The sequence below is a fragment of the Ursus americanus genome, chromosome 31 (assembly GCF_024610735.1).
Source record: "Ursus americanus isolate L20-20 chromosome 31, mUrsAme1.1.p, whole genome shotgun sequence".
In the NCBI taxonomy this organism is placed as follows: domain Eukaryota; kingdom Metazoa; phylum Chordata; class Mammalia; order Carnivora; family Ursidae; genus Ursus; species Ursus americanus.
This window is the reverse complement of record NC_142157.1, coordinates 7,608,984-7,633,632: the sequence shown is the minus strand read 5'-3', so window position 1 is coordinate 7,633,632 and position 24,649 is coordinate 7,608,984. Positions and strand designations below refer to the sequence as shown.

At 35.6% G+C, this 24,649-nt stretch overlaps 1 protein-coding gene across 1 annotated transcript in view; it reads left to right on the top strand.

Moving 5' to 3' along the window:
* CCDC7 (coiled-coil domain containing 7) overlaps positions 1-24,649 on the top strand; it is a 337,092-nt gene that overhangs the window by 23,692 nt on the left and 288,751 nt on the right. Inside the window, exons 4-8 of the mRNA XM_087857885.1 lie at positions 9,219-9,239; positions 9,558-9,590; positions 14,781-14,941; positions 21,982-22,043; positions 23,199-23,255. Of these exons, the coding sequence (XP_087714011.1) occupies positions 9,219-9,239; positions 9,558-9,590; positions 14,781-14,941; positions 21,982-22,043; positions 23,199-23,255 (334 nt within the window). The remainder of the gene's footprint in view (positions 1-9,218; positions 9,240-9,557; positions 9,591-14,780; positions 14,942-21,981; positions 22,044-23,198; positions 23,256-24,649) is intronic.

The following is a 24,649-nucleotide window of genomic DNA, read 5'->3' as shown; positions in this document are numbered from 1 at the left end:
TTGTCTGGTAGATATCCATCTTGATTCAGAGGCCTGGTTGAAAAAGGGTCTCCTACTCCTCTGCCATCTCCCCCCCGCCCCTATATTTTGGATATTAACCCCTTATGAGGTACATCATTTGCAAATATCTTCTCTCATTCAGTAGATTGCTTTTTTGTTTTGTTGATGGTTCATTTGCTATGCAAAAGCTTTTTATTATGATGTAATCCCAATAGTTTACTTGGCTTTTGTTTATTTTTCCTCAGGAGACTTACCTAGAAAAACGTTGCTATGGTCAGTGTCAAAAAAAGAATTGTGTCTCTGTTCTCTTCTAGGATTTTTATGGTTTCAGGTCTCACATTTAGGTATTTAATCTATTTTTAGTTTATTTTTGTGTATGGTATAGAAAGTGGTCCAGTTTCATCCTTTTGCGTATAGCTGTCCAGTTTTCCTAGCACCATTTATTGAAGAAAGTGTCTTTTCCCCATTGTATATTTTTGCCTTCTTTGTTGTAGATTAATTGACTACACAAGCATGGGTTTATTTCTGGATTTTCTATTTTGTTCTATTGATCTATAAATCTGTTTTTGTGCCAGTACCATACCGTTTTCATTACTATAGCTTTGTGGTATATTTTGAAACCTAGAATTCTGCTACCTCCAGCTTTGTTTTTCTTTTCAAGATTGCTTTGGCTATTTGGGGTCTTTTGTGGTTCCATACAAATTTTAGGATTGTTTATTCTAGTTCTGTGAAAATGCCTTTGCTATTTTGATAGGGATTACATTAAAACTGTAGATTGCCTTGGGTAGTATGGACATTTTAACAGTATTAATTCTTTCAATCCATGAGCATGAACTATCTTTCCATTTGTGTCATCTTCCATTTTTTTCATCAGTGTTTTATGATTTTCAGAGTATAGGTCTTTCACTACCTTTGTTATATCTATTCCTTGGTATTTAATTTTTTTTTTTTTGGTGTAATTGTAAATAGAATTGTTCTCTTAATTTCTCTTTCTGCTACTTTCTTATTAGTGTATAGAAATGCAACAGATTTCTGAATATTAATTTTATATTCTGTAATGTTACGGAATTCCTTTATTATTTCTAATAGTTCTAATAGTTTAGGGTTTTCTATGTATAGTGATATGCCATTTGCAAATAACAACAGCTTAACTTCTTCCTTACCAATATAGATGCTTTTTATTTATTTTTCTTGCCTGATTGCTGTAGCTAGGACTTCCAGTACTATGTTGAATAATAGTGGTGAGAGTAGATATCCTGTCTTATTTCTGACCTTAAGGGAAAAGCTCTATTTCTTTCCCGCATTGGGTGTGATGTTAGCTGTTTTTTTTTTTTTTTAATATGGCCTTTGTTATGTTGATGTATGTTTCTGCTAAACCCACTTTCTTGAGAATTTTTATCACAATGACTGTTGAATTTTATCAAATGCTGCTTCTGCATTTATTGAGATGATCATATGGTTTTTAATCCTTTTTGTTGATGTGATGTATCACATTGATTTGTGAATATTAAACCATCCTTGCACCCCCAGAATAAGTCCCTCTTTTTTTTTTTTATAAGACTTTATTTATTTGAGAGACAGGGCAAGCATGAGTGGGGGAGGGACAGAAGGAGAGGGACAAGCAGACTCCCCGCTGAGCAAGGAGCCTGACACTGGGCTTGATCCCAGGACCCTGAGATCATGACCTGAGCTGAAGTCAGACACTTAACCAACTGAGCCACCCAGGTGCCCCAGAATAAATCCCTGTTGATCGTGGTGAATGATCCTTTTAATGTATTGTCTGAATGTGGTTTACCTGTATTTTGTTGAGGATTTTTACATCTATGTGCATCAATGATATTGGCCTATAGTTTTCTTTTTTTGGTCTGATTTTGGTGTTAGGGTAATGCTGGCCTTGTAGAATGAATTTGGAAACTTTTCTTTTTTCTTCTGATTTTTTGGAATAGTTTGAGAATTCTTTAAATGGTTGTCAGAATTCATCTATGAATCTATCTGGTCCTGGACGTTTATTTTTTGGCAGTTTTTTGACTACCAATTTAATTTCATTACTAGTAATTGGTCTTCAGACTTTTCTGTCTTGTCCTGATTCAATTTTGGAAGATTGCATTTTTCTAGAATTTTATTCATTTCTTCTAAGTTTCCCAGTTTGCTGACATATAATTTTTCATAGTATTCTCTTATTTTCTGTTGTATTTCTGTGGTGTAAGTTGATTCTTCTCTTTTGTTTCTGATTTTATTTATTTGAGTTTTTTTCTTGAGGAGTCTGGCTAAGGGTTATCAATTTTGTTTATCTTTTTAAAGAACCAGCTCTTGGTTTTATTCATTGATCTTTTTCTTTTTTAAAAGTCTTGTTATTTGTGTTCTGATCTTTATTAGTTTTTCTTCCTTCTGGTCACCTTGGGCTTTGTTTGTTCTTTTTCTGGTTCATTTAGGTGTAAGGTTAGGTTGTTTATTTGAACGTTTTCTTGTTTTTTGAGGTAGGCCTGTGTTGCTATGTATCTCCCTCCTAATACTGCTTTTGCTGTATCCCAAAGATTTTAGACGGTTGTGTTTTCATTTGTCTCCATATATTTTTCAGTTTTTTCTTTGATTTCTTCATCGAGCCATTAGTTGTTTAGTAGCATGTTGTTTAGCCTCTATGTATTTGTGTTCTTTTCATTTTTTTCTCCTGATTTTTAGTTTCATACCATTGTGGTTGAAAAAGATGCATTGTATGATTTCAGTTTTTAAGTATTGAGACTTGTTTTGTGCCTAACATATCTATTCTGGGGAATGTTCCATGTACACTTGAGAAGAATGTATATTCTGTTATTTTGGATGGATTGTTCTATATATATGTGTTATGTCCATCTGGTCTAATAGGTCATTCAGACACTCTTATTTCCTTATTGATTTTCTGCCTGAATGATCTATCTATTGATATAAGTGAGGTGTTAAAGTCTGCTACTATTATTGTATTAAAATTTCTCCCTTTATGTCTGTTTATATTTGCTTTAAATATATTTAGTTGCTCTAATATTGGATGCATAGATGTTTACAATTGTTATATCCTCTTGTTGGATTGATCTCTTTATTTTATTATTATGTAATACCTTTCTTTGTCTTTTTAAAGTTGTTGTTTAGGGGCGCCTGGGTAGCGCAGTCGTTAAAGCGTCTGCCTTCGGCTCAGGGTGTGATCCCGGCGTGCCGGGATCGAGTCCCACATCAGGCTCCTCCGCTGTGAGCCTGCTTCTTCCTCTTCCACTCCCCCTGCTGTGTTCCCTCTCTCACTGGCTGTCTCTCTGTCACATAAATAAATAAAATCTTAAAAAAAAAAAAAAATAAAGTTGTTGTTTAAAAGTACCATGTCTGATACAGGTATTGTTACCTGGCTTTTTTTTGCTTCCATTTGTAAGGGTCAGTATTTTTCCATTCCTTCACTTTCAGTCTGTATGTGTCTTTGGGTCTGAAGTGAGTCTCTTATAGACAACATGTAGATGGTTCTTATATTTTTTTTATCCACATGTCACCCCATGTCTTTTGATTGAAGAATTTAGGTCATTTACATTAAAGTAATTACTGATAGTATGTACTTATTGCCATTTTGTTAATTACATTATGGTTGTTTTTGTAGTTCTTCTCTGCTTCTTTCTCCTCTTGCTCTCCTTTGTGACTAATGAGTTTCGGTAGTGTTATATTTGGCTTCTTTCTCTTTATTTTTTTGTATCTTTTATAGATTTTGGGTTTGTGGTTACCATGAAGCTCATATGTGACATCTTAAGCATATAGCAGTCTCTATTAAGTTGCTGGTCATTTAAGTTCAAACACATTCTAAAAAAACTTCTTTTTGTTCCTTTTATTCCCCCTGCAGTTTATGTATATGCTGTCATATTTACATATTTTTATTCATAAATTTCTTATATTTAATTATGGTGTTTTTTTCTTAAGTTATCCTTCATTTTTGAAGAATAATTTTGCCAGATATGTAATACTTGGCATACGGTATTTTTTTGTTAATTGCATTTAAAATATGCCATCACACTACCTTCTGGTGTCCATAGTCTCTGAGGAGAAATCAGCTGTTAATCTTATTGAAGCTCTCTTGTACCTATTACTTCTCTTTTGCTGCTTTCAGGATTCTATATTTGTGTTTGACTTTCAACAGTTTTATTATAATGTGTCTTCATATGGATCTTTTTCATTTATTCTACTAGGATTTTGACATACAAATCCTTACCTTTTCTCAAATTTGGGAAGTATTCTGTCATTATTTCCTTAAATATCCTTTTTGGTCCCTATTCTCTCTATTTTCCTTGGAGTCTTATAATGTCTATGTTGATATACTTGATGATATCCCATAATTCTATTAGGCTCTGTTCTTTTCTTTTTCATTCATTTTTCTTTCTTCTTCTCAGACTGGATAATTTCAATTGGTCTGACTTTAAATTGACAGATTCTTTTGCCTGCTCAAATCTGCTGTCAAAACCCTCTAGTAAAATTTTCATTTCAGTTATTGTTCCCAAATTTAAGTTTTCATTTCTAGAATTTGGTTTCTTTCTGTAATTTCTATATCTTTATTTAAATTTGTTAGAATACTGTTTTTTGTTTCCTTTAATTCTTCGTGCATGATTTCCTTTAGCTCATTGAGTGTATTTAAGACAGTAGATTTAAAAGTTTTGTCTACTAAGTCTAGCATATGAACTTCTTTAGGGACAGTATCTGTTTATTTATTTTTTCCTTCAAATAAGTCACAATTTCTTATATCATTGAATGCTTGTTTTGTAATTTTTTGTTGAAAACAAGGTATTTTGAATATTTTATGTGGTAACTCTGGATGTCAGATTTTCCCCTCTCCTTAAATTTTTTTATTTTTATTTATCAACTTTTCTAAACTATTATTTTTTAAATAGACTTTATTTTTAGAGCAATTTTGTGTTCTCAGCAGAATTGCATATAGTACAGAGAGTTTCCATATATCCTCTATTCCTATGCATGCATGGACCTTCCCTATTATCAACATCATGCACCAGAGTGGTATCTTTGTATGATCTATGAAACTATACGGACACATTATTATCACCCGAAGTCCATAGTTTACATAAGGCTTTCTCTTGGTGTTGTACATTCTATGGGTATTAACTAATGTAAAATGATATGTATGCACAATTATAGTATCATACAGAATGGTTTCACTGCCCTAAAAATTCTATGTCTTCCACATATTCATCTTCCTTTCCCTATCCAACCCCTGATAGCCACAGATCTTTTTACGTCTTTAGTTTTCCTTTTCTAGAATGTCATATAGTTGGAATCAGTGTATAGCCTTTTTTGGATTGGCTTCTTTCACTTAGTAATATGCATTTAAGATTCCTACATGTCTTTTCATGGATTGACAGCTCTTTTTTTTTTTTTTTGTGCAGAATAATAATTTATTATATAGTTGTACCACAGTTTGTTTATCCATTCACTTACTGAATGACACCTTGTTTGCTTCCAAGTTTTGGTAATTATGAATAAAGCTGCTATAAACATTGTGTGCAGGTTTTTGTATGGATATAAGTTTTCAATTCATTTGGTTAAACACCAAGAAGAATGATTTCTAGGTAATATGGTAAGAGTATGCTTAGTTTTTAAAGAAACTCCTCAAAACTTGCCCCCATTAAAGTTTTTAACTCTTGAACTTGTCCATACTGGGCTTTCAGCAACTCATTTACAGTTTGGATTTTCTTATCCCACTGCTAGTTCCTGTGGAGGTTTGTTCTCATGGATTTCTGCTCTGATAATTTCTGATTCTCAATATCACCTGTTTGTTTCTTTAATTTTTGGTGCTGTGATTTGCTCAGTGACCTCAATTCTGTGTATATGTAAGAAGAGTCGTTGATTTTCAGTCCATTCAGCTTTTATTATTAAGACAGAGTGACTAATCCAGGCTCCTTGAATGCTGGATTGGAAACCAGAAGTCTAAACTATTTATTTTGAAAGTCTGTATTCCTTGATTAAATATTTTATATCTCAGGCCTCTGTTCCTGTTGCTTGTGGTCAGCTGGTGGATTTGAGGAAGATTCCCTTAAATGCCTTGAGCCACAAAAAAAAAAAAAAAAAAAAAAGAAAAAAAAAAAAAGAAAGAAAGAAAAAGAAAAGGAGAAAAAAAAAATCCTGTTCCTTTAAGATTGGCTGTGTGTTGGGGCACTCCTACAAAGCTTAGCCAGGTTGTTTACAAATCTTGAGTTAGCCTTCATTTTCTACTTGCTCTGAGATAAAGATAAGCCAAAGATGAAAGTTTAGTGTCCACTCAGATATTTTCTGAGCATGAGTCCTGCCCTGGGCAAGTGCATGGCTTGTTAGACTCTCCCTTATATATGGTATCTTTTCAAAATCCTTATTTTCCAAAGTAACTCTCTACCCAGCTTTTTCTTCTAGGCTGCTGACATGTGTATTATTTGTCACAACTGCAGTCTTTTTCTCCAGGGAGCTGTGCCTTGTTTATTTGCCTTTCAATGTTGAGGAAAGCCCTCTGCTTAGCTGGGTTTTTTTGTTCTTTTGTTTTTGTTTCGTTTTGTTTGTTTTTTGCCTTGAGAGAGTTTTGAGCTAGATGAAACAAAGGCAAAAGCTGCCAGTCTTTCGGGACTTCTCTTGGCTTCAGTGATACAATATGCCTATCTGGAATTTTAGTTACAGGTTATTATTTCACTTTAAAAAATATTATGCCATCTTCTCATTGGGAAGTTTTTATGACAGCAGCATTAAGTGCCAGTCCCATTATCCACAATTTTTTTAAGAGTAGGGTATTTACTAGATGGCTAACAGACACATGAAAAGATGCTCAATATCACTCATCATCAGGGAAATACAAATTAAAACTACAATGAGATATCACCTCACACTTGTCAGAATGGCTAAAATTAGCAACACAGGAAACAACAGATGTTGGCGAGGATGTGAAGAAAGGGGAACCCTCCCACACTGTTGGTGGGAATGCAAGCTGGTGCAGCCACTCTGGAAAACAGTATGGAAGTTCCTCAAAAAATTAAAAATAGAACTACCCTAATATCTAACAATTGCACTATTAGGTATTTATTCAAATAATAAAAAAATATTAATTCAAAGGGGGAAGACATGCACCTTGATGTTTATATTAGAGCAACGTTATCAACAATAGCCAAATTATGGAAAGAGCCCAAAGGGCCATTGACTGGTGTATGGATAAAGAAATTGTGGTATATATACACAATGGGATATTACTGAGCCATAAAAAATAATGAAATCTTGCCATTTGCAACAATGTGGATGGAGCTAGAGTGTATTATGCTAAGTGAAATAAGTGAATCAGAGAAAGACCAATACCATATGATTGCACTCATATGTGGAATTTAAGAAATGAAACAGATGAACATAAGGGGAAAAATAAAGAGAGAGGTAAACCATAAAACAGACTCTTAACTGTAGAGAACAAACAGGGTTGCTGGAGGGGAGGTGGGCAGGGGGATGGGTTAAATCGGTGATGGATATTAAGGAGGGCACTTGTGATGAGCACTGGGTATTATATGTAAGTGATGAATCACTAAATTCTGCTCCTGAAACTAATATTAACCTATATGCCAACTAATTAAATAAAAAGTTGAAAGAAAAAGAATAGGATATTTACTGATTACCTTGCCTATAGTTTTTTCTTGTGTTTACTTTTCTAAGAATAAATTTTGTTTTTGTTTGCTAGGTTAGAATGTGTGGTGAAATCATTTCTGAGCCTTTGAATTTCTGAAAATAGTTTTATTTTGGCTTCACACCTACATGATAATATCTTTAAAATTAGAATAGAAGTTTAATATTTTCCTGGGGAACTTTATATATATTATTCCACATTTTCGTAGAATTTTCTCTTTCTATTTAGTGTTTGCCTAAAATTGATTTTCTCACTTCCGGTCAGTTTTCATTTTCCACTTTTATCAGTAATGTTCTAGATTCGACATTACTAGAACTGATGTTTTTCTCAGTAGTTGAGAAAGCCTTTGTTCTCCAGGCTTTTAGTGGTTTAGATAGTTGTTGAACTCTGACTCTAATGAATGGATGAGTTGACATATGATGGTTTCCCATCATCTTCTGAGATAGGAAAAGAGGTTTTGAGAACCTTGGAATCTCTTTTGATAGTGAGAAGAATGAGTTTACTCCAATGTAGTTTGCCTCAGTGAACATTAGTTTCTAAATCCTTACGTAGCTGAAAACCTTTTCCTTCAGACTTGGATATTTATTTACTTTGGTATGTTTTCTTGAGGATCTCAGCCCTTTTTGCTTAGATTTCTGATTTCTTATTACTTAGCACAGTGATTCTCAAACTTTAGCATGCAATGGAATCAATTGGAGGGCTTGTTAAAACACAAATTGCCGGCCCTACTCCCAGAGTTTTTGATTAAATTGATTGGGGTGGGGCCTAAGAATTTACATTGACCATGAATATCTTTGTTTAGGTGGTGCTGATGTTTTTGATTGTGGGACCACACTTTTTGAACTATTTATTTAGAGTTAGTGTGGCAGAAGAGAAATTTTAGACTAGCCTGATTTTTTTAGTAAAGTAACTTTTTTTTTTTTTTACTGCCTGAATGTAGTAATATTTTTCTTTAACAAAGTAATTAAAAACTCTTAGATGGATGTGATAAAATGGGCTTTTATTGTGTGGCAAACATAATCATGTTAACATTACATTTTCTAAGTGTTAAATATTGGTATTTTGGATTATGTTATTCGATTTGGATATTCAGTTTCTGTCACAATCTCCCAAACCAGTTATTTGCATTTTCCATTAAAAATATCAAGTAGTAGTATAATATTTTATATTTGATTTTTAGTCCCGTTATCAAAGGAAAGTCCTATTGAAGAGATAATGTTCTTATGATAATGCTTTTCGTTATGTACTCTCGATGTATAAAAAAAACTTTCCCAAGAGGAATCTTATTTTTTTTCCTTACCTATATTAAGAAAATACATGAAATCATATATGTGAATTATTTGGGGGTATCCTAATATCGATCTATAATGATGGAAATTTTTATAGAATTGAGTTGTCTGTTCAAGATATACTAAAAACTGTATCTGTAATTATAAACATATGATTTTGGATTATAGATTTATAGTTTTAGTAACTTGTGCATTTTTCTGATTGAGAAATATAGAGACTTATTTTATCACATCATACACTGTGAAGAATTTTTATTCTTAAATGTTTTAATTAAAACTTTATTTTCCAGATTTTGGAATCTCTTTTTAAGGTATGTTCAATATATTGCAGTTTAAGCTTACTAACATTTAATACAGAAATATGTATTAATGAAGAAGTTTCTAAGTTTTGAGGAACTAAAAAGAACTCCCAAACTTGCTACTATATACATTGAAAAATATTATGGTCAAGTTTTATGTTGCATTAGCCCCATTCTGAACCCTATGATAACTGATGTTTGGTCCAGGGCTAATATTTGATAGATGAAGACACACACACACACACACACACACACACACACACAAATGCACTCACGTGTACCCATATATTTGAATAACTTGTCAATAAGTATTTCTTTTTTTTTTTAAAGTGGTTTCAGCTACAGGTCAATCAGATGGAAGAGGTAAGTATAACATTATCTTAATTGTAAATTAAATTAATATTTTGTCTCATCTGAAAATCAATTTGAAGTAAAAATTTTTGAATAATCATTGTTTATAATCTTTTAATTTAGGTAGAGAAGGAACAAATGGGTAGAACAAAATGTTTCTCAGTGACTACATACTACATTCCTATATGTATCTGGAATGCTCTAAGTTTGACACATTCTTTCTCTTAAAATTAAATAATGGAAATTTATCATTCTTTCCTAATTTACATAAAAGAGTAAGTGACAAGCGAAAACTTATCAACTTAAACATTTCTCCTGTATTTTAAAAAGCATGTATAATATGATGATCTACTTACTTATAAAATTATATATTGGTTTTCTTTAAACTTAATGTTATTTTAATGATTTTTTTTTTGTACTTTAGATTTTCAGATGTTTTATGACCATTTTGAAAGCTAGTGGTTTCTAACCTTAAGGGTTTTTAATTCTATTTTGGGAAAGACTTTATGCTGTTAATATAACAGAATAATTTCTAGGATAACCTCAGTGATTTATAGAATGATTCTTGTTCTCCTTTGGTTATGTTTATGGTTAAGTCCAATTAAATGCTCTTGAATCCCAGGCACTTTCAATTAAATAAGTTCATTTATTTGGGATATAAAATTAAAAAGTAAAGCTAGAAATTGTAACTGTCTCCTAGCACCCTCTTATTATTTTACCTTTGGCTCCAGAGTTGACTTTAATGGTCTGTATACTCTTTGCTTTAGAATGGATATGGCTGACATTGGAAGAGTGTTAGTAGCTCTCTGACCATGGTAGATTGGTCATTATCTTTCCAGAGATGTAGGATTGAGGTGAAGTCCACTGTTCTCTCCTCTTGTAAAATGCATACTTTGCAACTTGAAAAATCTAGCTTGCCTTCTGCCTTCTTACTTTCATCTACCAACTTCTTTTTTTTTTTTTTTTTAAAGATTTTGTTTATTTATTCGACAGAGATAGAGACAGCCAGTGAGAGAGGGAACACAAGCAGGGGGAGTGGGAGAGGAAGAAACAGGCTCATAGCGGAGGAGCCTGATGTGGGGCTCGATCCCATAACGCCGGGATCACACCCTGAGCCGAAGGCAGACGCTTAACCGCTGTGCCACCCAGGCGCCCCTACCAACTTCTTTTTATTCTACTTTATTCATGCTTTTGTCTCATTTTCTTCTTTTTATAGTTAGTTCTGTCAATGTGAAGACCCACCCCAAATCCCAGCCTCTCAGTTCCTTGACTCCTCATCTCCCCAGAGCGAGTGTCTTTCTTTACCTTTGGCCCTCACTTCCAGTCATACTCTAGACCTTATCATTAAGCAAATTGCTTTACTCTAAAAATCATTAATTCAAGCAACTTATTCTTGAACTACAAATTTCTGTCTTATCAGTTATTATTTAAATACTATTATTTAAATACTTTTCTGGCCACTCTTTGACTTTATCAAGACCACTAGTTCATTCATTCCTTAACCTTCCTGCAGTCTTTTTTACTCATTTTTCTTTTCAGCTTGGAGAATATGTACTTAACAGTGAATTTCTTAACTTCCCACTCTCCTTTACCTCTTGTTTTTTTTCATTGCACTCGTCTAACAGAATTTAACCTTAAATAAGTGCACTTATTTACTCTTGGGCCTTTAGCTTAGCTGTGAAACACTGATGAAGAAAGTGACACAGTTATTCAGACATAATTATTCCAAATACTGCCTGGCAATTCTTTTGCATTTCCAAAATGAATTTCACTATCATCTCAAACCCACACTCCTTCTGTCCCATTATTTCACTGTCAGCCAGTCACTTAAAATGCTTGAAAATACAATCCACCGGTTAGAACTCCTTCATTTTCTGCTACCAAACAAAAATTTATTTATGTACATGCTCATTCTATCCTCCTTTCCTCTTGTTAAACAGATATTATTCCTTTTCCTACACAAGACTCATTCTTTTACTTGTTTTGGATCTTAAGAAATTTGTTTAATCATTCTCTATTGTATATTAAACTTTTCCTAATTGTGTCATTCCTTTCAGGTTTTAAATTATGCTCATATCTCTCTAATTTGATGCCACATTCCCTCCAGTTACAGGCCTATTTCTCTTTTGCCATTCATAACCAATTTTTAAAAACTATTTTGTATGCAAATTTACTCATGAGGGAAATAGTAATTAGATTATTGTTGGGGAATAAAGGCAAAACCCAAGATTTATAAAAGAGAGGAGAGAAGGGGCACCTGAGTGGCTCAGTTGGTTAAGTGTCTGTCTTCAGCTCAGTCATGATCTCAGGGTTCTGGGATCCAGCCCTGTGTCTGCCTCCGCACTCATCAGGGAGTCTCCTTCTCCCTCTCCCTCTGCTCCTCCCCTTGCTCCTGCTCTCTCCCTCTCTCTCACTCTCAAATAAATAAAATCTTTTTAAAAAATTTAAAAAAGAGAAGAGAAAAGCCTTGCAGATAGTTTAGGAACAGTGAAACTAGTTGAATTTTTTATTAAAAAATTGTTAACTGGTAAATTGGCACTTAGTGAGGAGGTTAATCTGGGCATATTCTCCTTGAAAGAGCCAACTAGGGCTATCAAAACAATTGGAGCTGTCTATGGATTTTCTATAAAAACAGTTTAGCTAAGGGACATACTTTACAGGTTCAGAGCTAAATCCAACTTTTTAATAGGATTTTTTAGAGGATTATTATGTACACTAACTTTTGAGGATTGTGGAATAATCTCGTTTTTATTGCTGACACATTTTATTGTTAGTACATGCTGGTGAGGTTTATGTGCTTGTGGTCATGTTGCATTAATAAGATACATGAGGAAGGCTTCATAATGTATGGTGAGCCATAACAGAGAAATGTAGGCTAAGCATGTAGCCTATGAGCTTCAGAGTTGTTCTGCTGGAGCCTGTGCCCAGTATGTCTCTTTGATGAAATCTTATAGCCTATAATCTCATTGTCTATTCATCTCTTCTCCCAGAAAGGATTTATGTTTAAATTGAATTCCTAATGGGAAATACAATGTATCAGTTAGGGACTGATCAAAAGATAAAAACTACACAGTAATCTGAATAGGGAAAGTTTAACGTAAAAAATTATTATAACAGGAGAATACCTATAAAGTGATAAAGACAACTCTAAAGAATACAGGGCTAGAAGGTATATAGAACAGCCTCTACTGATCGGATGGAAGCATAGCACTTAAGGAAGGAACAAATCTTAATACCCCTATCCTTACCCTCTCCCTAAAGCAGGGCTAAGGTCCACACCTTGCGAAGAAGGAGCAGCTGTCATCACTGAGTGGCAGAGAAAGTTTGCTGGGGTGCCATGCTGGTGGGAACTGGGATTTACTGGGAAGCTGCCCTTGTTGGTGGTACATTGGGAAGCCATCCTCTGTGGTCTGGAAAAGCCATCTTCCAGGGAGGTGCTGTACCTCTTGCTGTCTACAAGGGTGGTATGCTGGAAAGCTTCCCAGAGGGAGGTTCTGCACTGGTAGATTTTGCTAAGAAGTTCTGGATGAAGCTGCCCAAGGGAATGAGTCATGCCAGGGACCTTACAAGGAAGACACCTATGCGGTGGTGCTGTTGAAACTTTTTGGGGTGAGCTGTACTAGGTATACTATGCAGTGTCCTCGGATTAAGCAGAAAGAGATGACAGACTTAGGAAGAAAACTGCTTCTTTCTGTAGTATCTAGGACCCTCTATTGATAAAGGTTAACATGATACCTGTCAAGAGAGAAATGTTCCACTGTTATAAGCAGGACAATGAAGAATGGGTTTTTAAATGAGAGGCAATAAATTGATAACTGGCTACCTCACTTTTAGACTCCATTTATGATTTGGCAATATATCTGATATACCAAATTATGTCCTCTCTTTTGGGATCATGCCTTTGTCCATAGAGTTTCCATACATTTCCTATTTCCCTTCCACCTGTTCTGCATCCCTCAAATTCAGACTTCTAGTTCATTGCCCAGTATATACTTCCTGCTATTATATCCTAATTCCATTTCAAGTAGGCATTACTAAAATGAAGTCTCTTTTAAATCCCATTGCTAGAATTTCTCTTTGCTTGGTTTTAGGTCTATGCCTTGACTACTACTACTACTACTTCTTCTTCTTTTTTTTTTTTAAGCTTTCCCTCCCATCATTAGGGTTGGAAGTGTATAATATACATGGGTGAATCTCTCTTATTTTGTCAAAAAAAATTTTTTTTTACCTCAATTGCTACTCTGCTTGTTTATGTCTGTACATATTGGCTGTTTTTGTTTAGTTTTTTTTTTTTTTTAAGAGGGGAGGCACTCATCTTGCTCAGTGTTCTTTTTTTTTTTTTTAAATAGTACCGTATCTTTTTTTTTTTTTTTTTTAAGATTTTATGTATTTATTCAACAGAGGTAGAGACAGCCAGTGAGAGAGGGAACACAAGCAGGGGGAGTAGGAGAGGAAGAAGCAGGCTCATAGTGAAGGAGCCTGATGTGGGGCTCGATCCCATAACGCCAGGATCACGCCCTGAGCCGAAGGCAGACGCTTAACCGCTGTGCCACCCAGACACCCCACTCAGTGTTCTTTAAACAGACTTAATACCTAGAGTATCAGTTATGGTCTATCATATTATTCTGTGGATATTACTGTTTTTCCTGATGGCTCATTATTCTGTAGCTTGGTCTGTTTTAAAAGTCTTGAGACACCCAAATGGGTCTCGGTTTTTCCCAGACAGACCAAGGAATGTCAGTTTCATAGACTTTTATATATTAATTTCTGGGAGTTAGTAGTAGAAGGTATTGCTTTTGAGAGCAAATTATTGTCTTTCCATATTTATCATAGGTAAGACTATTCTTAGAAAGGATTTTGGGGAAACAATTACCTTAGAATTCTCTTGTAAATGTTTTGAGTTGCCCTTAACTGATCCTGTTTCGATTGTTATTGAACTTGCTTAAAATGCTTATATATTAAGATAATAAACAGAAGATTTGATTTGAGTTTTGACATGTGAAAGTCAACACTTAGTTATAATTCTGTTGTTAGGTAATTACTTGTAAAATTATATTTATAAAATATCAGTATTTGATTATAGCTATAGATAAGAGTATTATAAAAATTATTTAAATATGGTAAATAAAATGATGAAATTTCTTTGAGGTATAAGAGCAAAATGGGTATTACCTAAGTAACTGGCTGATTTTATCATTTTAGATAAGTAAAGGTCAAACGTTTTTAGAGGCAGATTTTCCAGCACCTGACAGAACAGTCACTTTAAATATTGCACAAGTAGTAAAGCAGGTGCAAAAACTAGAAGAACTGAAAAATCGCCTTAAACAGTCTAGGTACACGAAAGCCACATTGTCTAAAGCCAAGTAAGTAAAATATGAGTTAGTAGAATTCAAAAATGAATGGGTATATAATTAGTAATGCATGTAAGATAATGGTTCAGATATTATACTGTACATAGAGTTTCTAAATCAAATCAAATAGTCTAGTCAGCTTGCTCCTATTTGAAATTCTTAATAGTCTGAAATGGCACTGTCCAATCAGTAGTCACTAGTCACATGTGGCTACTAAAATTAAAATTGAGTTCAATTTAATTAAAAAATCAATTCTGCTGTCACACGAGCCACATTTCAAATGCCTAGTAACCAATGTGGTTATTGTTAGAAAGTTCTATTGGACGTGGCTGGCTTTGAATATCTGGGTTTTATCTTCTCTCAGTTTGATTGCGTAGTTTCTATAACAAGTAAGAAACTAGGATATAATTAAATGATTAATTGTTTATGAACGTTTTTAAAAATTTCAAAGGGACAGGGATATGTTCCAAAGCATAATTCCCTGTTTTTTAGTTGAGAAAAGCTTTTTTTTGTTTTTTTTGACAGATGGGAGGAAGATTCAAATAATGATTACAGTGATACTCCTGTTAACTGTTGACACTCACTTTTGATATTTGAGGGTTAGCTGCCTTAAAATTAAATAGATAAATAAATTATCATCACAGAATATCTTTCATAACTTTTATTCCACCTCACATAGTTACTTATTTTTTTTTTTTTGTGGTGAGAACACTTCAGATCCACTCTCTTAGCAAATTTCAAATATACAATAGTATTGTTAGCTATAAACACCATGTTGTATGTTAGATCTCTGACTTATTCAGCTTTTGTTATTTTATTTTTTATTTAGTGATTATATAGTGATACAACAGAATTGTTGATACATCACCCAGTGCTCATCACAACAAGGCACACCTTAATCCCCATCACCTTTCACCCAACCTCCCATTCTCCTCCTCTCTAGTAACCATCAGTTTGTTCTGTATAATTAAGAATCTGTTTCTTAATTTGTCTCCTTCTCTCTTTTTTTCCCACTTTTGCCAGTTCGTTTTGTTTCTTTAATCCACATATAAGTAAAATCATATGGTATTTGTTTTTCTGCTAAGTGACTTATTTCACTTAGCATTACACTCTCTAGCTCCATCCTTGTCATTGCAAATGGCAAGATCTTTTTTTTGATGGCTGAATCATATTCTATTGTGTATATATACCACTTGTTCTTTATCCATTCATCAGCTGATGGACACTTATGCTGCTTCCATAATTTGGTTATTGTAAATAATGCTCTGTAAACATTGGTGTATGTATCCTTTTGAATTTTTTGATATTTTTGTGGTAAATATCCAGTAGAACTATCACAGGATAGTTCTATTTTTAACTTTTTGAGGAACCTCGATACTGTCTTCTACCGTGGATGCACCAGTTTGCATTTCTACCTACGGTGCAAGAGTGTTCCTTTACCTCCACATCCTCACCAACAGCTGTTATTCCTTGTATTGTTGAGTTTAGTCACTCTAACAGGTGTGAGGTGATAGGTCAGTGTAGTTTTGATTTGTATTTCCCTGATGCTGAGTGAGGCTGAGTTTGTTTTTATGTGTCTGTGGCCATCTGGATGCCTTCTTTGGAAAAATGTCTGTTCATGTCTTCTGCCCCTTTGTAAATTGGATTATTTGGTTTTTTTCTGGTGTTGGTTTGTATCAGTTCTTTATATATATTTTGGATACTAACCCTTTATCAGATATGTCATTTGCAAATATCTTCTCCCATTCCATCTCTTGCCTTTCAGTTTTGTTGATTGTTGCCTTTGCTGTGCAGAAGCTTTTTATTTTGATGAAGTCCCAATAGTTTTTGTTTTTGTTTCCCTTGCCTCAGGAGACATATCTAATAAGAAGTTGCTATGGCCAATGTCAGAGACATTACTGCCTATATTTTCTTCTAGGATTTTTATGGTTTCAGGTCTCATGTATAGATATTTAATCCATTTTGAATTTATTTTGTGTATGCTTTACAAAAGTGGCCCCTTTTCAGTCTTTTGCATGTTGCTGTCCAGTTTTCCCAACACCATGTGTTGAAGAGACTGACTTTTTCCTGTTGGATATTCTTCCTTGCTTTGCCGAAGATTAATTGACCATATAACTGTGGGTTCATTTCTGGGTTTTCCATTCTTTTCTGTTGATCTATATGTCTATTTTTGTGCCAGCATCTACTTTTTGATTACTGTAGCTTTGTAATATAACTTGAAGTGTGAATTGTGATACCTCCACCTTTCCTTTTCTTTTTCAAAATTGCTTTGGAAATTCAGGATCATTTCAGGATCATTCAGTATAATTTTAGGATTTTTTTTTTGTTCTGGCTCTGTGAAAAATGCTATTAGTATTTTTTAGGGATTGCATTAAATCTACAGATTGCTTTGGGTAGTATAGACATTTTAGCAATATTTGTTGTTCTAGTCTATGGGCATGGAACGTCTTTCCATATCTTTGTGTTGTCTTCAATTTCTTTCATTAGTGTTTCACAGTTTTCAGAGTATAGGTCTTTCACTTCTTTGGTCAGGTTTATTTTTAGGTATCTTTTTATTTTTGGTGCAATTGTAAATGGGATTGTTTTAGTAAGTTCTTTTTCTGCTGCTTCATTATTAGGGTATAGAAGTGCAACAAATTTCTGCATAGTGATTTTGTATCCTGTGAGTTTACTGAATTCATTTATCAGTTCTAGCAGTTTTTTTAGTGGAGTCTTTAGGATTTTCTATTTAGACTGTGATTTCATCTACAAATAGTGAAAGTTTTACTTCTTCCTTACCAGTTTTGATACCTGATATTTCTTTTGGTTGTCTGATTGCTGTAGCTAGGTCTTCTAGTACTATGTTGAATAAAACTGGTGAGAGTAGACATCCCTGTCTTGTTCCTGACCTTGGGGGGGAAACTCTCAGTTTTTCCCCATTGAGTATGATATTTGCTGTGGGTTTTTCATATATGACCTTTATTATGTTGAGGTACATTCCCTCTAAACCTACTCTGTTGAGGGCTTTTGTCATGAATGGATGCTGTACTTTGTCAGATGCCTTTTCCACATCTATTGAAAGGATCATATGGTTTCTTTATCCTTTCTCTTACTGATATCATGTATCATGTTGATTGATTTGCAAATATTAAACCACCCGTGCAACCCAGGAATAAATCCCACTTGATTGTAGTGAATGATTTTTTTAAATGTATTGTTGGATTTGGTTTGCTAGTATTTTGTTGAGGATTTTTGCAACTGTGTTCATCAAAGATATTGGCCTGTAGTTCTCTTTTTTTTTCACTTGTGCTTGGTGAGGCTGGAGGCTTGTCAGAAAGCCTTGCCACAGAGCTGACAGCAGTAGGGGGCACACTCCAGAATGCATATGTAGGTGCTGCAGCAGGGAGAAGCTAGTGGGGGCAGGAATAGGACCGTTAGCTGGTGTGGATTCACAGGTGGTGCAGCAAGTTGGAGCTCTGGCCAAAGGCCTTGCGGCAGTGGGGAGACTGGTAGGGGCGCTCTGCCGTGTGTGTGTGTGTGTGTGTGTGTGTGTGTGTGTGTGTGCGCGCGTGCGCGCGCCCGCGCGCAAGCGCTCAGGCACTGGTGTTGCCGCAGTGCTGAGCTCTGGCTGAAGGCCTTGCCTCACTGCAGCCATGGGAACAGCTGCTCGCCGGTGTGCACTCGCAGGTACTTCAACAATGCTGAGCCCTGCCTGAGCCCTTGGCGCACACCTGGCACTTGCATGGTTGAGGGTTGCTGTGCATGCGCAGATGCTGTGCTAGCAGAAAGCCGTGCTGAAGGCCTTGAAACACACCGGGCAGCGCTGCGGCTTCTTGTGGCTGTGGCCGTCACCGTTCTTCAGCAGTGTGGAGTGCCAGCCGAAGGTTTTGCGGCAGGTGGCCCTCGGGTTGGGCCTCCCGCCGGTGTGGATGCCTCGATGCTGTGCCAGCATGGCGCCATGGCTGAACGACTCCTTGCAAGTCGGGCAGCGGTATGGCTTCTTGCTGCTGTGGGTGCGGCAGTGCTGGCTCAGTCCAGAGCAGCGACAGAAGGCTTGAGCATAATCGGGGCAGGAGAAGGGTCGGAGAGGGCTGGCAGATGTAGCGAGCACCATGGGACTAGTGGGCAGAACCTTGGGTGTAGCAGTGAGCCTGAATCGGGGGCGGGGTGGGGGGTCCAGGTCTGGGGCTTGGGTGGGGCGGAGGTGCACACTGGGTCAAGAACCAGGGGAACAGGGGGGCCTGATAGGCTCAGTTGGTTAAGCATCTGACCTTGGTTTAGGTCATAATTTCAGGGCTCTGGGATCAGCCCCCACCCCACCCCCCCTGCACAGCAGGGGAGTCAAATCCCCTCTCCCTCTCGGTGAGTCCCTCCCCCTGCTCTGCCTCTCTCAAATACATACATACATGCATACATACATACATACCTACCAGAGGTTCAGGGTTGATGATGTCTGGATCAAGGTGGGAACTTGAAGATATGGGGTCAAAATCTTAGAGATCCCAGTCACAGTCCTGAGATGGAGCCAGCTTCAGCATCAGGTCTAGATCCTCAGAGACAGACCCAAGTTTTGGTATTATTTATTTCTGCTCTGATTTTTTATTATTTCCTTCCTTCTGCTGGTTTTGGGTTTTGTTGTTCTTTTTCTAGCTCCTGTAGATGTAAGGTTAGGCTGTTTATTTGAGATTTTGTTGTTGTTGTTGAGGTAGGACTTTATTGCTATAAACTTGCCTCTTAGAACTGTTTTCCCAGTATCCAGAAGGTTTTGGATATGGTTCCTGCCAGTTCTTTTGTTCCCAGAGGTTTCTTTCTGTGAACACTGCCTGTCTGGGACATGGTGGGAGATGAGCAAATAACCTCCCCACTGTGTGCCCCAGGCACTCTTCAGATCACTGTTTCCATGCTGTATGTTCACAGGCTCTTTACCCTGCCTTTTCTCTAAGAGTAACCCCAGTGCCCTCCAGGGTCTCTCCCAGCCAAGCCAATTAATCTTTAAAATTCCAGGTTTCAAGCCCTGCTGGTTGCAAGAACTCACAAAATTCAGCCCCCCTTGCTTTTCAAGGCAATTGCTATTGGGATTCATCTTCCCCATACGGACTCTAGTCTGTCTCTTGCCCTTCTCTATGACGGGAGCTCCCTATCCATCACAGGGCCACAATCTGTTTCTCTCCTTATTTCCTGCCTTCTTCTCCTTCCTGCCTCTTCCCTACGTTTAGCTATAGAGTTTGCTCTGCCAGTTTTTTGGTTGATTTCTGGGGTATTTAGGATGATTTGATTGTTATCTAGTTGTATTCATGGGACCAGGTGAACCTCAGGTTCTCCTACTCTGCCATCATCTTCCAACCTCTTAGAGGCCCTAGGATTTTCAATATGGTAAATGAGCACTGGCTTAGCTTAAAGTCACCATCTGCATTTGTCCCTAACAAGAGAATCAGCCTGTTGTTTGAAGCTTTGAAGCTAGGCATTGACTTCTCTCTAGCTATGAAAGTGCTAGGCACCATCTTCTTCCAATAAAAGACTGTTTTGTCTACATTGAAAATCTGTCATTTAGTGTAGGCACGCTCATTGAGCATCTTAGATCTGGATAAGTTGCACAGCTTCTGCATTACCACATGTTGCTTCACCTGTGCTCTTATGTTATGGAGACGGCTTCTTTTCCTTAAACCTCATGAACCAACCTCTGTTAACTCCAGACTTCTCTTCTGCAGCTTCCTCACCTCTCTCAGCATTCATAGAATTGAAGAGTTCTCTCTGAACTATGCTTTGGCTTAAGTGAATAATGTGGTTTATGGTACCCCCAAATAATTACAATAGTAACATCAAAGATGATCACAGATAGCCACAAGAAATATAATAATAATGAAAAAGCTTAAAATACAGTGAGAAGTACCAAAATATGACACAGAGACACAAGGTGAACAGATGCTGTTGGAAAAATGGCATTGATAGACTTTCTGTATGCAGGGTTGCCACAAACTGATTTGTAAAAAATGTAGTCTTTGAAGTGCAGTAAAGTGAAACACAGTAAAATAATGTATGCCTGTACCTAGTAATTTTATATTATGAATTAATGATTTCTGTGTAAGTCTCCCTGGAAAGACTATTTCCTCAAGTTCAGAACTAGTCACACACATCTACATATTTCCTATCGCATATAAACAGTAAATAAATATGTGTAACTTTATGAGTATCTGAATTAAATCAACACTTTTGTTCCCCTAGTATTCTGTTATTGCCAACTATATCTGGTATAGTAACTTATCCAAGTAAAAGTTTATAGCCATTTTTTTTGCATTAGACATATACAAAACCCCTTTATTTTATAGTGTTAAAATAGAGAGTAATTGGGAGGGACTGTTTATTATGCAATTGCTTTATATCTCTGTCAATGACTAGATTTAAAGAAATGAAAGGAGCGGCACTGGAGTTGGCTCCAGTAGGTGCTGTATAACTAGATCCTTAGTTCAGAGGCTCAGATTCACTTGAGCTATCTATTGTGAGGCACAAAATTTGTTTCAGACAATGTATTAATAGTAATACCTGAAATTTAAGTGTCTGATGTGTACAGCTATTTTCCTTGTAAACTTTACATGTGTTGGATCCTTACTACTACTTTACGAGGTATGTACTCTATAACCCAATTTTAATAGATGAAGAAACTGTAAGTCAGAGGGATTAAGAAACTTACCCAAAGTCATAAATTAGTAAGCAGGTAAAACAAGTTTTGAGCCATGCAGTTTGGCTCTAGAACTTGTGCTCTTAACAATTACACTATTAAAAGAAATCTCATGCTTCTACTCAATTTACTTTTGTTAATTCTGTTGTTAATATTGTTGGTATACCTAATTATATTCACGGAATATATAGCATTCATAGAATTACATAGTGTGACTTTCATACTTATTTGCTTGCAATTATTCTAATTTACCTTAGTGTCTGAATAAAGGGTAAAGATTATGTTAAATTTTATTTTACAAACTACATATATCTAGAACATATATTCTATGTCTTAAGTATAATTTAAACTCTTATTCTTTGATAATAAATAAATGTACTTATTAAAATTTTAACAGGGATAGTGAGAGTTCACCAGGAGCAGTACATAGTTATGAAGCTGTACAGCAGATAATCGAAGGTGATAATATTTTATACATGTTAAGCAATTATAGGGTTTTCTACATTACATTAACATTTTGAGACTTACATTTAAAAATTTATAGCCATAAAATTATACAATAGCAAATTTAAAGAGGTATTCAGTAGTGAGTATGATATTTTCAATAAAAGTTCTTATGTTTCAGATTCTGGGAGTTGTACAAAACAAATGAACCTTGGTTGTTAGCCACCATAAAATACATAACTTAGTAAGGACACAAGCACATCATGCATCACTTTAATGTATAGTGTAATACATGATAAAAGTTATGTGTAATTTGTAGTGACACAAGCACATCATGCATCACTTTAATGTATAGTGTAATACATGATAAAAGTTATGTGTAATTTGTAGTGAGTCCACAGATAGCCAATTTGTTCAACCCAAGTAAATTGGGAAGATTTTATGCAACCTTAAAGGATGAGTAGGATTTAGTCAAGTGAAGAAGGGAGATATCTGGTATTTTACAAAGAGGATGTAGCATGAACAAACAGCATGAATAGGGAATTACAAGTAGAATGGTATTAGAAGGTGAAGCAATAAGTAGGGATAAGGTAAGAGAGAGCCAATCAGAGGGATTGGATGGTGTGCTAAGGAATTTTTTTTCATATATAATAAGAAATCACTGAAGACTTTTTGTAGGGAAGTGGCATTGTTGGATTCAATTGTAGACAGATTATTCAGGCCATTTGTAGAAGCTACATTTGGGGACTAGGAATAGGAAAGGGAAGTTATTGCTCTGTTTTAGGTGTATGATAAGTGCATATTTATATTAGAACATAAATAAGAAAAGGGGCAGATTTGAGGAAATTTACTGGTAAAATGGGCAAAACTTGGTGATTGGATATGAAAGGAAGGGAGATTAAATCTTGGTAACATTAACTAAGAGAATAGAAGAGGAAAAACAAGTGTTGTTGAGAAAACGATGATGAGTTCGTATCAGTTATATACATTCATTCAGATGTTAATTACCATTTGTTGTCTGACTGGGAGAATCTCTAGTGTCGGCAGTTCTATTGTTTCTCTTAGAGTTTTCTTTCTCTTTACTGAGTTATTTAAAAAAGAACTATGAAATTTAAACTCAATACATATAATTAATATTTGAAATATATGACGAACTTACTATTATTTCAGAATTCATAAAAACCCACTCAACTGAAGAATTTGGAGATGTTTCTGCAACTGATCCACGTAAGTTTCCACTTGCTTAAGCATTATTGTGTTAATAACCTGTTGAGTGCATTAATTTCTATAATTTAAAGTAATTATTATGGTAATAACATAGATTCCCTGAAGTTTGGAGCCATATAGTTGAACTGGCTATCCAGCAAGTATTGAAATTCCTAGTTAAGGCTACATGCTACAAAAAATAGACTCATTTTTGAGGACTACCTGGCTATCACTTGGATTGAAGGATTTTTAGTTTGATTGGAGTATGCTACTGAAATGTTTCAGGAGTGCCAGGCCTTTGAGATGAACAGTGATAAATTTAAGAGGTCATTTGTAGATTTTGTTTCTATGAATTATAGATCATCTCGTATGCACTAATTCCTTGACAACAGCTGAATACCTGTCAGTTCATGAATATAAAAGGCTGTAAGAACTAACATGTTAATCTTCTGACTACTTATCAACAGAAGGGAGAAATTACTTTGCTTATGTCTTAGTACTGGAAAGAATTTTGAAGCAATCATGTAATGTATGCTATAGAATACAATTTAGATGTGGAAAATAAGATTTGGTTGGAAAAGGCTGATGGGAATCCTGCCCTCTTTCAACTTCAGCTTTTCAACTAATGTTGCCATATTTAAGCTAAGGGCAGCTTGATGCCACAGCACTTCCAAGTTCTGTAGACACCTTTGGTCCAAGAGAGTCCTGAATGACTAGATGGGTAGAAAAGTATCTAGAGCTTTGGAGTGGATAGTGAAAGCTTCTTTCTACCTCAAGGGGAAACCCTCTGTACATCTATGGAGCTCGCTCTCTATCTGTGCAGCTGTCTTCTCTCTAATACTATGCCCTGTGAATTCTAGCTGCTTGGGGCTTCCAAAGCTCTAAACCTTGTCTCTGAACTACAGGACAACAATAGACTCTGTTTGGGTCCCCCTTTCTTATGCTGTGTCCTGGAAACTTCAGGAAGTAAGATGGGGTTATCAAAGGGCTTTGTTCCTTTGTTTTCCTTCTGTCAGAGATTACCGCCTTGCACTTTTTGTTTTCCAATTTCTGAATGTTGCTTTTTCACATATTTTCATCCAGATTTTAATTGGTTTAAGGTGAAAGGATAATTCTAGTCTCTGATGCTCTATCATGGACAAAACCAGAAGTCTTTATGCCCCCATATGGGCTGATAGAACATATCTTCCAACCAAACCAAAAGAATAAAATATAATAGTAGAAATGTTAGTGATGATTTAAAAATATTCTTTTTCTTTTTTCTGTTTCTTTCTGTCTCTTTCTTCATTCATTCAGTTAATTGAGGTATAATTGATATACATTACGTTCAAGTGTATGATATTTGCATATATTGCAAAATGATCATCATCATAAGTCTGGTTAACATCTATCACCACACCCTACAAGAATTTTTT